This window comes from Empidonax traillii, unplaced genomic scaffold (assembly GCF_003031625.1).
Source record: "Empidonax traillii isolate 1590-97213 ecotype Southwest subspecies unplaced genomic scaffold, ASM303162v1 scaffold407:size753175, whole genome shotgun sequence".
In the NCBI taxonomy this organism is placed as follows: domain Eukaryota; kingdom Metazoa; phylum Chordata; class Aves; order Passeriformes; family Tyrannidae; genus Empidonax; species Empidonax traillii.
This window is the reverse complement of record NW_020955600.1, coordinates 436,214-452,164: the sequence shown is the minus strand read 5'-3', so window position 1 is coordinate 452,164 and position 15,951 is coordinate 436,214. Positions and strand designations below refer to the sequence as shown.

At 48.3% G+C, this 15,951-nt stretch overlaps 1 protein-coding gene across 3 annotated transcripts in view; it reads right to left on the bottom strand.

Annotated features, from left to right (window-relative positions):
* LOC114062430 (vascular endothelial growth factor receptor kdr-like) overlaps positions 1–12,399 on the bottom strand; it is a 122,363-nt gene extending 109,964 nt beyond the window's left edge. For 2 of the 3 annotated variants that reach the window (XM_027893813.1, XM_027893815.1), the window contains exon 1: positions 11,687–12,399. In XM_027893813.1, the coding sequence (XP_027749614.1) occupies positions 11,687–11,750 (64 nt within the window). In that variant the 5' untranslated portion in view covers positions 11,751–12,399. The remainder of the gene's footprint in view (positions 1–11,686) is intronic. The other variant, XM_027893814.1, reaches the window with a different exon arrangement.
* Positions 12,400–15,951: the final 3,552 nt, after the last annotated feature.

The window sequence follows — 15,951 nt, the reverse complement described above, 5'->3', positions numbered from 1 at the left end:
AGCCAAGGGGCTGGAGGTGTGTGAGGGCTGCCTTGCTCCAAGGAGAGGGGAAACTCCTCCTGAACATCAGCACAAACCCTCAGCCAGTCACACTCCAGGCTCATTAACCAGCTCTCCAAGAAGTACCTCCAGCATAGATGTGCTCAGGGGAGATGAGAACAAACTCTCAATCTGGAATCCTTTAGCTGTAAAAGACACTCAGCAGGGGAATCCATTAGATCAGGGCTGCAAATTAGCTTTGCAAATGTCTGTGTGCCAGAAGACACAGACAGAATGAAACCAAGAGGCTTCCTGGAATGTAGATGCAATTGGAGTGACACTGCACCAGTGTGTGAGTGTGTGTGTGTGTGCCACAGGCACTTCACTGTGCAGACCAAGAGGCTGAGGGAGGTACCACATTAGAAGAAATTCAAGGGACAGGGGAGCCCTGCAAGCCCTGTGCATCACTGCACTGATTTCTGACAGCTCAGGCCAAGCTATCACAGCATCCCAGTCCTAATCCTGATAACCTTAAATGCCTCCCTATCCTTGCAGCTTCCAATGGCTTTTTCTCTGGTGATGGCAGTGAAAGATGAAGCAAATCCACTGCAGTTCCTGAGCTGCTTTTCCTCTTCAGAACATCGATCGGCCCATCCCTGCAGGGAGGAGGGGCAGTGCTAATCCCCCTGACGTGCAGAGGCAGCACAGCAGAGAACACACCTGTGCTGCAGAGAGGAGTGCAGGGACACAGTGCCCAAAGCAGGAGGCCTGAGTGAGCACCCTCAAACTGCAGTGCCCACACTAACCTGTGCAGGGGACACAGCTGGAATTCCCTCAGCCATTCCCCCCACCAGAGATTCTGGCTGTTCCCCACCATACCCTGCTGCAGCCCCTGTGCTGGAGTCGATGCTGCCAAAGCCATCGCAGCTGTGCCCCAAGTGAGCTCCCCTGAGGGTTTGCTAAAGGGCCAAAGAGGAGTGACTTCAACATCATGGTTCATGTCCAGCCCACCTGAGAGCCTTGGTTTGGAGCACCTGACCAGCAGTCCCCAGCCAGTTGAGCCAGACCTCCACAGCCCTGGGCTGGTCCCCTCTGCTCCTGGAGCTCCCACTCACTGCAGGAACATCCCTCAGTGCACCATCACATCTGCCCAGAGCACTTCCATGTCAGGCCTCTGCCTCTAACAAGGCAGTGATTCAAGGCAGAGGAAGACATCAAACCAAATTATGCCTGAATTCATGTTCCTAAGAATGTAAAGGAAATGCAGCCCAAATGAACTATACAAGCACAGAAAGTTAATGTATGCTCGTTTGTATATCAGCCCATTGTCCAGGGGAACCCTCAGTTTCCTCTTGGGATCTATAATGAATAGACCTATAAGAGAATGTTGTGGTGGCAGCAATTTCTCTTTTCCTACCATTTAACTTAGAACAATATAGAATCAAAACAGAAAGGCAGCCTTTCAAAGGCTGGCAGTACAATACACACTATAGGACATCACTCCAACCATTAAATTGAGGAGTGTGAAGGAGACCTTTGCCCTCTGTACGCTGAGAATTCCTCTCAGTTCCTTTATCTTATACCCTGCAAGGAGATCAGCATCCAAGATACTCTGCTTACATCCCACCACACCCAAGTGTCACTACTCTGCTTTCACTACCAGCAGATGTGAAGACCAGAACCGAGATAAGCAGAAAGAATTTAAAACAGGAAAGATGACTAAAGGAATTGGGCTGTTCTGGGCTCTCCTCTCTCTTTTTAAATCTGGTCAGCTTAGCTCTAAATTAAAGAAGACTCATGGTGACACGAGATAAGACCTGATATATTGGTCAGTCTGGGAATTGAAGAATCAGCAGCCCCAAAAAACGGCTCTGCAAAGGTTTAGCTGCCTGATTCATCAAGGTGAGGTGTTTACCCTGAAGCACAGTGGTGATGGTGTTAATGATGTCAATATTAACTCTCTTTGCTACTCCAAGGATGCAAAAGGAACACTTTGAAAGAGTTCAAGCACTCTCTCAGAAATGTCCAGAAGCTGTAATAGCAATCCCAGAGTCGCTGAACAAAGCCTTTGGCATCTCCCTCATACTCATCTTTAAAGATTACACCTGACCCTCTGTTCAGGAAAGGGGCTGGTTCACCAACAAGGTGATCTCCACCAGTCATTTACCTTACAATGATTAACCCTGGTTTCCCAAGCCTGTTTCTGAAAGATGCCACTTATCTATTTAGTGTAAACTATCTTGAAAGCAGGATTTTTAATAAAAATGGCAGTTAAATCAGGAAGATGTTGAGACCAGTATTTTTAGGTCAGATGGGCAGACTGAGGGCTGTCCCAGGCACAGGGAGGCAGAAAGGCAGGATGTCAAAGTTGCAAAGCCAGACCACAAATCCAGGTAGTATTTCAAAGTCTGCATTAATGTTTTAAAGTACAGTGATACTGTGATATTGGAAGAACAAATGGCCGTGAACTGTGGCTATGCCAACTCTCCTCCATGGAAATCAAAACTAGCTCAGCTTTAGCTTTTCCAGTAATCTCACTTTGAGCACAGAATTTTCAGCTTTACTGCCCTGATTTTCTCTTAAGTGCAGGACAGGTTTGGCAAATGAAAACTGAGATTTATATCCAGACAAAAGTGTCTCCTTTCCTCTTGTTTTGTCCTTCTGCCAGAAACCCTCCAGAAAGCTGAAGATACTGTGGTGAAGAATGTTAAAACAAATTATGCACATATTCTTGGGATAGGAAAAGGAAAACCTTTCTCTTGGGAGCATTAGTCTGCACTTACAGGCTTGTGAGATGTTGGTGTCTGTTTGTGGATGCCTGCCCTAGATGATATTCTGTAGCAGCTCTGACATGCCAGATAGGAAATAAGGTTAGTAATTTCTTTTTAATGACAATAGTCAACCAAAGTTATGCACAAAATTCAATAGAGAGCAATTTCACTCACCAGAAGAAGGCACATGACTTCATGATTTATTAAATTAAATTAATAATTGCATTTCACCATGTAGGTTTGAACATTACTTTTCAAATACAGAGCAGACAACAATAAAGAAGGCAAAGTATGTGGCTAATTTATACCGTAGATCTGAATAAATAGACTAGATCAGAATAATTCCACGTCTCCACAGTAGTAATAATAATAATAATAGTAATAAATCAGCCTTGTATACATAATGACAGAACTTCCTGATGGGACTGTAGTGTACAACTGGAGCCAGGTGGGGGGAACCCTTGACATGCCCTGCTCAGCAGCCTCCTGTTCTCCCCAATTCACCTTCCCAGACAGTTCCTCCTCCCCAGGAGTCATGCCATACTGGGACTTCTGTTCCAACCTGCACTTCCCTGTCATTAGAGCAGGGTAATATTGCCCAAACTGACCCGGGGAGTGAAGCTCATGTTTATTTGGCTCGTTGGGAAAGCCATGAGAAAACAGTCCAAGTGGGAGCACAGCCTAGAAACCCTGCAGCAATTCCAAACCTATAAATACATCACACTGTTTATCTCCTTGTTGATGTATCAGTGGATTAAGTAATAAAACTGTTCACAGAATCATTAGTGGCTTCATGGTAACCGCTGGCTTTGCTTTCCCAGAGACCCATGGTATCATTAGACTTGGAAAAGTCATCACTGAGTGGGATGATGAGCTGTGAGAAACACACTTTCAAAGTGAGGTGGGCCAAGTGCATGGAGCTCCCAGCCAGAGGAGGCTCTGCCCAGGCAGTCCCTCCCCATGGCACAGTCTGCTCCCTTCCTGCTGACCCGGGATTTGGGGGATTAATCACTCTCTCTGATAACTCCTCTTAGGCCAAAGCCTGTTCCCTTGCCTTTGCTGTTACTGCATCCTTACTCAACAGAAGATTTGCCAAGACTAAAGGCAGGTTGTTTCGAGCACTGGAGCCTGCAGGAGGCTGAGCAGAGCGGGCTCTGTGCAGCCCAAACCAACGTGCAGTGAGCGCAGAGCGCTCGGGAAGAGCAGCAGGGCTTGCCTGGTGTGATACCTCACACAACTGGGTGTTGCTGCAGGGCCACAGTTCCCTTCGTCATTGGAAAGCAAGCAGGTTGCTTTGCTTCCTCACAGTGAAACAAATCAGGATTTTCCAGCAAGATTGGTAAAATCGCCGCCTCTGTGAAGGCAGTGAGGGAGCAGCTCTCAGTCAGTCCTTTTCTCCCTCAGATTCTACCACGGAGTGTGTAAACAACTACAATAAAATAAATGTTCTCGGTCAGACAATGGACAATTCAAAGACAGGCCATTGTCTTCAGCCAAGCACAGCTTTAAACCCGTGGAACTGAGAGGGAAAGCTTGCCCTGAGTGCACGGACACGAAATGAAAATAATCCAGACATCATCCATTTGCAGAGAAAAAATGTGGCAGGCCAAAAGGTTACCTGATTCTCTCTGCTTCACACCATGTAATAGCTTAAATTGTGTTTAAAAGGTTCTCAGGCTGACATCATTGTTTACATTCACTTGAATCATCCTTTAATTGTAACAGTACAAAACCCTTTTAAGCAGCCAGGCTCACTGTGCAGCTCGGTCCTGCTGTGTCATGCAGTAAGAGCTCCTACGACTTCCTTGCCTCATGTACATCCAGAAGGAGATCTGGGAAAAGCATTTCTCCCCACACCTGTGAGCTGCAGTGTCACTTCTACTGATACTCCTCGTGGCTTTAGAAGCAAAGCAGTCCCCGTGCTTCCAAGCAGTGGAAGCTCATCATTCCCTCACCCTTGCAAATCAGTGGCAGCATTAACTGAGGGGTGAGACAGCAGTGGATGCAGTGGGAGCTCTTCCCTAAGCACAGGGGGGATGTACCCAGTGACCCAGTGCTGAACAACATGGCACCTGGAGGATTTATTTTTCTGCAAGGAAAGACAGAGGCCTTGAGGTTTGCAACTGATAATCCACAGGGCTTTACTTCCCTCCTTTCAAACGCGGTCCCACGCGCCTTCCTGTGCCGAAGGGTTCCGGGCAATCTCTTCCAGCAGGCATTTCCTGCATGGAGGCTATTGTGATTGGGATTGCCCACACCAGGGGCTTCCAAATGCTGCTGTGGGGGCATGGGGGAGGGCTCCTGGGGGAGCCACTTGGGGCAGCTGGCAGAATAAGTGAGGAAGCAGAGGGGAAAATCATATTAGGTATCTGCACAGTAAAGGTCTGAAACACCAACCCCTGCACAACCCAACCCCAAATTTGGCTCAGGATCAGCTTTCAGGTATGATCCCTATTGCTGCAAAGGGCCAAAGTGAGCCCTCCTCAGTAGCTGGGAGGGAACTGAGGATGAGAATTGGGATTCTGGGAGGCCCCATGCTCACATCACCCCTGCACGCTCTGGGGACTGGGGGGAAAATTGTTTTAACTCCTAAAAGATTGTTTTTAGCACTGATTTCACTAATGAGTTGTGAGTTCACAGCAAACAGGATGGCTGCCTCCCAGATTGTGTTTGTGTGTTTGTGTGGGGTACCCCTGTGAGCAGCCCCATTTTACTCACAGCTACAGAGGAATAGGCAAAGTAGCCCCACGGTGGTTGGTGCTTTTCCTGCCAACTGACCTTACTGTATCTGCAAGAAATAATCCAAGGTGAGCAATTTCTGAGCTGTGGGCTCTAAGGAAGCAAACATTTTGGCAGAGGTGGTTTAAATTCAGGGGGATTTTGTAAAAAATGGAACAGGTAATGACTAGGTCAAGCTTCCTTGACCCTCAAATCAAGAACAATCCCAGCAGGGCTGAAAACTCCCTCTCCACTTCCTTGGCAATCATGTTCCCACAGTTCAGAAAAACACAGGAAGATCTAAGGAAACCTATGTGGAAATGCAGAAGACAAAGGCAAGAGATCTGAAAATAGAAGGCTGGTCCATATATTTCCTTTACATTCTGGGCCTGAGTTTAGTTTTTGGCTGAATTTTGAAACCTGGGGGGGGCCATATGCTTTTGCCATTCCCTGCAGGGCACAAAGGAAAACTGGCTTGTTCAGATTTCCATCACTCAGAGGCTTAGATGAGCTTCTTTCCTTGTTGCTCAGCACTTTCAAGGGCTCCTCAGTGCTAAAAGCTTTACTGCTCAGAGCCACAACCAAAGCCCTGGACACTGGTTACACACACACACCATGCTGAGACTCCTTCAACATTTCTAGATACTGGAAGACTTGAAAAAATTAATTCTTGTAAAACTTCAGTGCAGCAGGAACAGTTTGTGCATGTGCTTGAAGAAAATGAGAGATTCAGCTGCAGGTCTCAGGCAGCCCCACTTTGGCTTGACAAAAACTTCTACACCAGGGCAGTTATAAAGGCAAACTTCGTTTTGGGACAGAGGAGAGAGACTGTGCAGATCCCTGTTGTGGAAGGGCTGAGAAATTCCTCTTGGCTTTCTCTAGTGTAAAAATTCAAGGAATCCTGAGCCCTGAGGGGAGTCTAGGAGACATCCAGGAAATGGGGGGAGAGCAGAAGAGGGATGTAGGATGTAGTGGGGACAAAAAGTATGTGCTGTAAAGACAGACTAATCCAAGGAGCTGGAGATGAGGGTATTGGAGTGACTCATAAAGATGCCCACGGATTTACTCACTCTCCATCATAAAGCAGTTCACAGACTTACTCACCATCCATCAGAAGGCATAGTTGTGCTACACTGTTAGTAACAGACTAATACAAAAGTTAACAATTGCACAGCTCAGCTCTCTGAGTACATGGATTCATTGCTTACATTTCCAAAGCCTCTGGAAGCCTGTCCAGCACTCAGCAGCGAGGAATTCGCACAAAATGGGCAGCCATCAGTTTTGCTCATCACGGCCTCAGGAGATCAGGCTCCCCTCCCTCCTGCACCTTCCTCCTCCTCCCCACAGAGCAGCAGCTCAGGACAGGCCTCTGAGGCCGCCCCTCGGTGCAGGTGGTTTGTTCTAGCCTTGCCTGGCCCCTGGTGATTGCAGGCTCTCTGCTGCCCAGTCCTGCACCCTGGGGCAAGCTTCGAGCAGGCACTTCTGCTAAATGCCATTTCCAGACAACAACCTTGGCTGGTTCGCATCGGCAGCTCCTCCTATTTTCTCTGTGGCCTTAAAAAGGAAAATTAAAGAAGTGCCTGCCGTGGTGAGGAGATCATTCTCTGTTACACATATTCTGTGCCAGCTGATCTGGGTGGCCAGTTTTTCTTGGGGGCTGTGACTGAGGACAGTTAGATGCTCTTCCCGAAGGGAACAGGAATGTCCTGATTGGCACTCAGAACCTCCATGTCCTGTCAGTCATCTGAGCTGCTTTCTGGAGGAAAACACCAGGGACACATTTATTTCATTCCTAGCTCCTGTTTAGATACTCCAAATACCTTTTGATTACTTCCACTGGTAATTCCCATTCTAGTGACATCAAGCTGGTGTAGGGAGAAAAGGAAAGGTGGGGCAGGACTGATAGAGGAAGTATCAGGCTGAGCATGTGAAGTTGGTAGGGCTGTGCTTCGCTGTCCTTCTCAGACTCTCTTTGAAAGTCAAGCGCTGCCTCCTGGAAATTTCCTGTGCAGTTTTAAAAAATGCAGGTTGCTGTTGCTGCCCCCAAAGCTGTTCTGCAATGTAAACTGAAAGCAGCCTCTTTGTTCACCCTGTCCTTTGCTGATGATCAAGTGACCCTCGCTGCATATACTTTGCAAGTGTCTCTGGAAGCAAAAGATGTGTCTCATCTCTGCATAAATCTGGCATAGGGCAGGTTTTCACCCTCCTTCAAACTGTGCTGGCAATTTGGAAGACAAACTTACCAAAAGCACAGATCACCTACCACTGACTGTACCTAAGAAATCTCCTGCTGTGCTTGGAAACCTTTTGCCCTGGTGCATAAACCTACCAGCAACATAAATATCCTCCATTCAGCCCAACTTGATATATCACTTCAAACTGCAGTAGAGTGAGCTTGGCACGAATATTCCATCATAAAATGAACAATTCAGGGAATGTGTGAAAGGACAGAGATAACCCTGTTGCTCTTACTCACATCTATATGTAGGAGCAGACCAATGGGGGGAAATGTGCACAGATAAATCCTTTTTATAATTGTCAAAGGAAATATTAAAAGTTCTTATAACAGAAACCTTCAACAAACAATCTGGTTGGTGTTCCCAGTATTCTTTTGGATATGGTGCTGTTTTTTAGAAGTTCAGGGAGTATTCAGAAATACCTCACATTTTTTTCCTTGCCTTAAATGGATGAATTAGGGTAAAGAGATTTCCAGTTGGTTTTGAATGTGGCAGCTTCAGCAGGAGGCTCATATATCACCATCTTAAAAAAAGGCTTCTCTGCTTTTTATAACCTTTTCCCACAGTAAAGCAACTCTCTAGGAATAACACCAATTAAGAGACACAGTTTTGGTTCACCCAAACCCCTCGACCGCCTGTCCTGTCAGATCCCCCCGTTCTCAACTGGTCAGCACCAACTGCCTTGGGGAGCCCCCAAAGCCACCCCTCGGTGCCTCTGACTTTGCAGTGTGCAGCACTGAGCCCACCCTCATCCCAGCTGCACACAGGGACCATCCCAGTCGGAAAACCAGGAGGAGTCCAAGCTCCTGAAGCTTCTGACTCAGCTACTCATATGTAGTATAACTGAATAACTTGAAATGTGTGTTGACAAGCTACATTGCCCATCCAGCATATTCTACTTGTAGGAGACATTGCACAATTAAACAAACAAAAAATTTCAGTTTCAAACGTGCTTTAATTTCAAAGGGATTGGCCAGGACCTAATTTTTATTCTTCAGTCTTTAATACTTCCCAGTATTAAACCACGGAGTTTATCCCAGTACCTGAAGAGTTCCTTGGACTGCTCACATACTGAAAACCTTTTTGATGATAATGTCAGGGGGTAAAAGATACTAAATTTTTCATGCACAATTTAAGGTGTTGCTCATGTAACAATTTCTCTGCAGATTGTTTTTCAAAGGGCTGATTATTAACCATCCCACTCCATACCTAAAACGGGGGCCAGCTTTTGGCATCTGCACAGTAATTACTACATCAAAGGTTCTGAGCAGAAAGACCCTAACTAGTACTCTGAGGAGCTGAACATGAGCTGTGTAATAAGAAAAAGGAAAGTGGAAATTCAATGATACTCGTAGACCTGTCCTAGGAAACTTAAAGATGTATTTAAAGCTGTATTTTATAATAAGGTGGGCAGTTATTGGGACGGTGTTTGTATGGTCTCTTCCCCCTGCTGAAAGCACCAAATTAGTCAGGAGTTCTCTCAAGGAGACCACCCTTTGTGCTGGATAATTTAAAGGCCAGAGTTTCATTGCTGGAGATGAACTTTGAGGACAAGGTGTCTGACGAGTTAATACCTCAGTCCTGAGCAGCTCTCACAGTTGTGCCTCTCTCCTTCTATCTGCATTGCAGATAGAATTGTTTGGATTTGAGTCAGAGTCAGCCTCTTCAGCACAACTCTGCCTAACTCTGGGTCTGACCCCCAGCCTGCAGGACACACCCAGGCCTTGGCACGTCAGGCAGAGTTTCATTGAGTTCATTGCTGGAGGTGAACTCGGAGGGAAGGGTGGCTGAGGAGTTAATGCCTCCAGAGCATCAGTGCTATCCAGAATCCTCAGACTTCCTGGCCCTGTCTCACATTGGCTTCCAGCCTAATTAGGGCACCCAGAGGCTGTGCTAATGTGTTATCTCTCCCTAATGATGGACAGGGCTCTGACATCCATAATGCTGCTTCCAAGTCCATCATCACTCTTTGCCTACGGGGACAGTTAGGGATGTGGTTCCTTCCTTTGTCTCAGGATGCAGGCATTGCCTTCTCTTGGCCTCCTCTGTGCCTGGCACTGATGGGAAAATGAATCTGGACCAAATTCCAAGGTTATTAGGGCCAAAATTACTAGGACAGGAATCTGGTGAGTAAGGACCTGAGCAGCCCTGAAACGTGGGCAGCATCTCTGCCTTTGCCCCAGCTCCTCAGTAACAAACTCACTGTGCTCCACTCCACCCTGCAGCCTCAGGATCACTCGTGGCAAGCCACGTTTCCTCCCACCCCCCAAAAATTTGTTATTATCCCTCAGTGATCCTCAGGATTCCGTGGTGATTTATGCCTTTGTGAAATCCACACTGGATATCTGGTGACAAGCCTTCTATGGGCAACTTCTCCAGCCTATCCAGGCGTTGGAATTCCTGTAGCATGCAGCTGGCTGCTCCTGCACGTGTCAGCCAGATGGAGCATGCTGTGGGAACCCTCCCAGGGCTCTGGGAGCTCCTGATGCAGTGCCAGGTGCAGCTCAAGGTGTGGGTGCTGGTGTCTGGTGTGGGACAGGATGGCTTCCCTGGGGTTAAATGTGGGCACCTTCCCTGGGGTTACACGGGCACTGCAGATCACAGGTGTCCCTGTGGTGAGGGGTCCTTTCCACCTGCCATAGTTGCTGCTTCAGCTTTTCCTGGAAAAGCTGGGCAAGCCCTTTGGAGCACAGGTTTAGCTATTTATTCTGCAGACAGCTGTGGGGAAGATACTGCAGGGGAGATGTGAAGTTCGCTGGGGCTGGTGCCTGCCAATCAGTTCCTTTCTGCAGAGGGAATACATTAAATCCCCGAATGAATCCAAGAAAATCAAGGACAGTGATGCTCCCCAGTGTTTCCAGAAGCTATCCTCTTAACTGTGAAAAGATTATAATATGCTAAAGCAGCAACAGCCGTGTGCTGTGAAATACATTCCCTATCCAAAATAATAAAAAAGCCTTTCTGTCAGAAGGAATTCCCCAGTAAACAACAGACCATCTCCCTTACACAATTTGCAGCGTCATGAATGAATGGCTCAGTAATCCAGCGAAATCCTCATGCTTAATGAGATAATGAAAAGTCATACGGCAGATGGAAAAGCTCCTCTAAATCTCATTAACCTGCCTCTTGGCTTTTCTGATATCAGCGAAAATCGGGAATAAATCCGGGGGGACACTGCGTTTGCTGCAAGGAAAATGAGTTTTGGAGAACGGGCAATCTAGCCTGGCACCTGTGCTGAGAAGGGGAAGGCAGCAGAGAAACACCATGTGAATGAAAACTGAAATATCAAAGGATAAGAAGGGGAATATCAAAGAGAATCGGGGTTTGCCCACAGCTCTGACGTGAGCCCAGGACACCAGGATAGCCCGGGCAACTCCCAGACGCACCACAGCTCCTCCTTTCCAAGCCTTTTCTACCTCAGCTCTGCCTCAAACGATCGAACACAACCAGAAACCCTCCCAAATACAGCCAGAAACCCTCCCACACCGAGGGAAAAAGCCACAAATTGGCAAATACCCGCAACTCGCTATTTTTAACCAAGTGTCCAAACCTCGAGGGGAAAAAAATCATCAGCCATGCAAGCAACACCTTCAAGGAGTTCTCTCTCTCTCTCTCTTTTTTTTTTTTTTTTTTTAACCTTTACTTTCAAAGATCAGTTTTCATGTGAAATATATATGTGAAATATATATGTTAAATAAGTGAAACCTGAGGCGTCAGGGGTGGGTTTGGGGGCACAAAGGCGGCACCTGCCCGGTGGGTGCTGCGGGTGCGAGGTGGGTGACACCTCCCCGGGCCGCTCGGGCCGGCGGGGCTCCGCAGGAGCCAAAACAGCCTCAAAAAAAGCACAAAAAGCGTCACGGAGCGCTCTCCTCAGGCCCCCCGAGGGACCGCACCGGCGGGACCCAAGCGGCGGGTCCGCGCCCCCGCCCTGCCCGTGCCCCCTGCCCCGCAGGTGAGAGGATGGGCAGTGCCGGCTCTTACCGTGCAGCAGGAGCAGCCCCTGAAGGGCGCAGACGGCCAGGACGGCGCTCGGCCTGGGCAGCATCGCCGGGGCCACTGCCAGCGACTTCTGGATCCCGTGCGAGGCGAGGTCCGCAATCCGGGACAAGTTTTCTTTTCCAGCAATAAGTTTGTGAAAGCCCGCGGGCTGCAGCGGGAAGGGAGGGGGGAAAGGACAAGGCGTGCAGAAGTTCCCACTTGTTGATTCCAGTTAAATTGTTCTTTCCATTCACTGCTTCATCCTGGGGCTGCGGTGTGTGTTTTCCTTCCTTTCTTCTCGAGGTGCGAGTTCTTAGTTTTTTCTTCCCACCCTCTCCACAATAACCTTATTCCTCCTTTCCCCCCGTTTCTCTAATCCCTGGGGTGCCTGAGGGGAGCGTTGCTCTGCCTCAGAAGCCTCCCCAGCCCGCCTGGCTGGTGCTGAGGAACACAAGGGGTTAAAAAGCGAAGCAAAAGCACCAGAAAAAAGTTTGGCAAAAAGTTTCCTCCACTCAGCGAGTCGCTGCTCCCGGCAGTCCTTTGCCTGGAGTTTGGGATAAGGTGGCTGCGCCGCAAAGCCTCTTCTTGGATGTATTTATCCAGGGAGGTGCAGGTGCTGCGGAGGGCGGCAGGAGGGACAAATCTCTGGGTTCCAGAAGGGCAGGAGCAGCGGGAGCTGCCGCGGCCCCACCTGGCTCTACCTGCCGGGGGGCACCGCGCGGTGCCCGGGCGGGCAGCGGGGCTGGGGCATGGCCGGACCCCCGGACGTGCTGCTCTCTCCCTCTCCCCACACCCCTCTGGGTTCGCGTGGCTTTCGCCGGGAAGTTTGATGCGAGCCCGAGATTCTTTATAGGGACAGGAAAAAAAAAAAAAAAAGGAGGAAGGAGAGACGTCACCAGTCGAGGCAAGGGGACTTCACTCTCTCTCCCTCCCTGTCATTTCACAGAGCTCCTGGATTTCCTGTTGCTGCTGCCTGAGATGGGGCAAAGAAATGAATCCCCGCTGCTTCCCCGCATCGCCTGTCCCTGCAGAGCCGGAGCCGCATGAGCGTCAATGGCAACATCTTCCCCCCGTCCTGCCCCAGAAAGGGGCTCTCAGGGCTCCAGGACACTGGGAAAGGGAGCACAGAGGGACACCAGCTGAGGAACAGGCTCTCTTGCACTCTGTGCCCTCCTTCCTCTGGTTAGTTAGCAGTCTGGGGTTCTCTTTGTGCCACTCACTGTATCCTGCTGGAATGTCACCTCCATCCTCCCTTTCCTGCTGCCACAGCTGTGCATCCCTTTCTCCTGGGGTGCACAGAAGGTTTCTTGTTTGAATAGGATAATTCGGGCAACCCCAGTGGTGTAATTATTCACACAGCACAAGTGCCTCCCTGGTGGCTCCTGGTTTCTCACAGCAGCTCTGTCACCTGAGCGTTATCTCCAGGCACTTGGGTGTGGACAGATCCACCCTCATGTCCAGGCTTCCAGACTGTCCACGTGCTTTTCTCTTGCCATGCCAGGCAGGATTTCAGCAGGGATGGAAGCATTTCTTCAGATCACAGAATATTCTGATGGGGAAGGGACCCACCAGGACCTCCAAGTCGAGCTCTTCCATGAATGGCCCTTTCAGGGACTGAACTCTGAACCTGACTGGACCCACAACCTTGGCATCTCTAACACCAGGCTCTAACCAACTGAGCTAATCTCCGGGTTAATTAGGAGCACTCCTGTGATGTGCTTCCCCTTCCCCTTTCACCCCTGGAGAGCACAGACTTTTCCTGGTCCAGGGCTGCTTCAAGGCACAACTCCTTCCTGGGCCAGCCCAGCCTCAGCTGTGCTTAGCTAGTGCCAGGCATCCCAGGAGATGTCCCAGAGCGTGTAGGGGGCACTTCTGGAAATGCAGCCAGACTCAGGGGATGGGGAGGGAGTGATTTTGTCCCTCCAGGGAGCTCTTCACCTGGTGACATCTCTGCTTCCTTTTCCCATTTTCTTTCCTGTGCCTATAAGGAATCTCGGGCTCACATCAAACTTCCCAGCACATATTCTACTCACACACCAGTTACATGGGGTTTAATGTATTTTTTTGTTACTTTTCTTCGGTTTGTTTTCAAGAGAAGACAGAGCAGGTGCCTTAGACCTCGTGCTGCGTGTTGATTGAGGGTTTAGTGATACTGAACTCAGGGTATGATGGAGTCTTTCATGCTTTTATTTAGTCCACTTCTAAATTCTTGCCGTGGTTTAAGCCCAGCTGAAGATGCTGGGAACAGGTCTGTGTGCTGCACTGGAATGCACTGAGCAAAGGGCCGGTTACAGGTGCAGTTCTGAGAGTTACAAATCCAAAGGAAACTTCAGAAGATCGGAATTGACATCTGGGGTAGAAACATCCCAAATTCAAGCAACAAACTGAACACAGGATACCCTCAGATGTTTCCAGGTTTTTGAACAAGAAGTATAATTTCTCTTGCAAGAGTGTTAAATCAAGAACACTTTTCTCAACATCTCCCGATGTCACTGGTTAATGCTGATTTTCACAGAAATGCTCAGGTAATTCTTAAGAAGGCAAATGCATTTTCTATGCCTAAAATGAAACCTTGGAACGTACGACTCCTCCCAGACCTGTGTTACAGTAACAGAATTCTAAATAGTTATGGATAATAGCAAAGACTAATCTTGTAGGAACTTAACTGGAGAATGAGAACTCTACCATAATTAGAGGACTGTAGTTTATTTAGGATTTATGTGGAGGTGTTTAAGAATTCATTGGAGGTTACTTACCACGTGATAATAAATTGTGTTGTATTTGTGTAATGCCCCAGATAATCTTTTATCTGCTGATAAATGTAATTGATCTTTTAATTGAGATTAAATGCATCTGGAGTGTGGTTTCACAAGGAATTCAGTGTGAGAACCTGGTCAAGTCGTCCTGGGAGCTATTTTTAATTCTTTATTTTCTCCCTCAAAATATGCAAAATAAACCCCCCCAGTTGTAAGGAGGGCACGTTTTGTTCCTGAGCATCTTCATGTGCCTGAAGCAACCTGTTAGAGCTTTTCCAAAGCATAGCAGGCTTCCCTGACACAACAGCATGTTCTGTTCATACAGATGGGAAAAGTCATTTGCTAACTGGACCTCTTCATAATAAAACAACTTGTTTTTCCATGACAGTTACTCCATCCAAGGAACTCAGAGCTCTTTACTAATATTAACAAATATCTCAGCCTCACAACAATCATGGGAATTGAATTAGGGTTAGAAAAGATCACCAATGAAGCGCTTTTAGCTTTGCAAAGGCACCCAGCAGTTGTATCAGTGTGACCATAACTAAATAAAAATAATCCTAACACAAGGGAGTGAATATTGCTGTGTCTGGTGGAAATACCAGACAACTGGGATGGAAAGCAATAACCTGCAGGAATTTGGGCAGAATACCAGGGCTGTGTCCACCCCGAGGCACTGTGTGTTTTGTAGGACCGAGGCAGTGCAGTGTGTGAGACCTGTATTAGCTATGGCCTGACCCAGGGATTGCCTGGCCATCCCTGGGAGCATCTGCCACCCTTGTGGCATTGGTCTGACACAGGATACATCTCAACAGGACAGGGAACAATTCCAGAGCTGGCAAACCCTTCTCTTTGTCTTGCTTCTGTTGCTCATCCTACGTAGTCTCGTACTCTGGCAGGGAATGGCTGTTGGGCAGGGTCTGGCATTGCATCCTCCACTGTCTGCTGTTTTTAGCCTCAGCCAAAGGTCAGATGTCTCTAACCTGACTGCTGGGTGTCTCCTCTGGGATAGTTCCTGGGCTGCTCTGCTCAGGGCCGGCAGAGATGGGCTCTTCTGACTCAGCCCATCTGTGCAAACCTCAGTCTCACAAACCTCCTTTGAAAGGTGCCTGTTTGCCTCCCTCAGCGGGAAGAGACAAGTTGAGCCTGTAATCCTAAATTTTTGATGGGTAATTCTGCCCTGGTTCTTCAGGTAGATGCACTTTGATGCCTTTCCTTTCAGCTTGACAGAGAGAACCCTGACAGAGGCATGTTCTGCAGAGCAGAGTTACTCTCCAAAGCAGCTCTGGCCCTTCCAGCTGGGCAGAGCTGGTGTTCACAGCTGCCCTGGGCTGCCAGAGCCCAGCTTTGCCTGCAGGAAGAGAAGTAAGCAGAACATGGCGATGCATTGAAAGGCATTTTTCCATGTTAGTGCTCTTAGTTTCAGTGTCTGGGACCTGGGTGGCGGCTGCCTTTAAGGACAGAGGGTTGGCACACCCACAGCATTTCACTGTACCCGGTTCTTTATTGCCT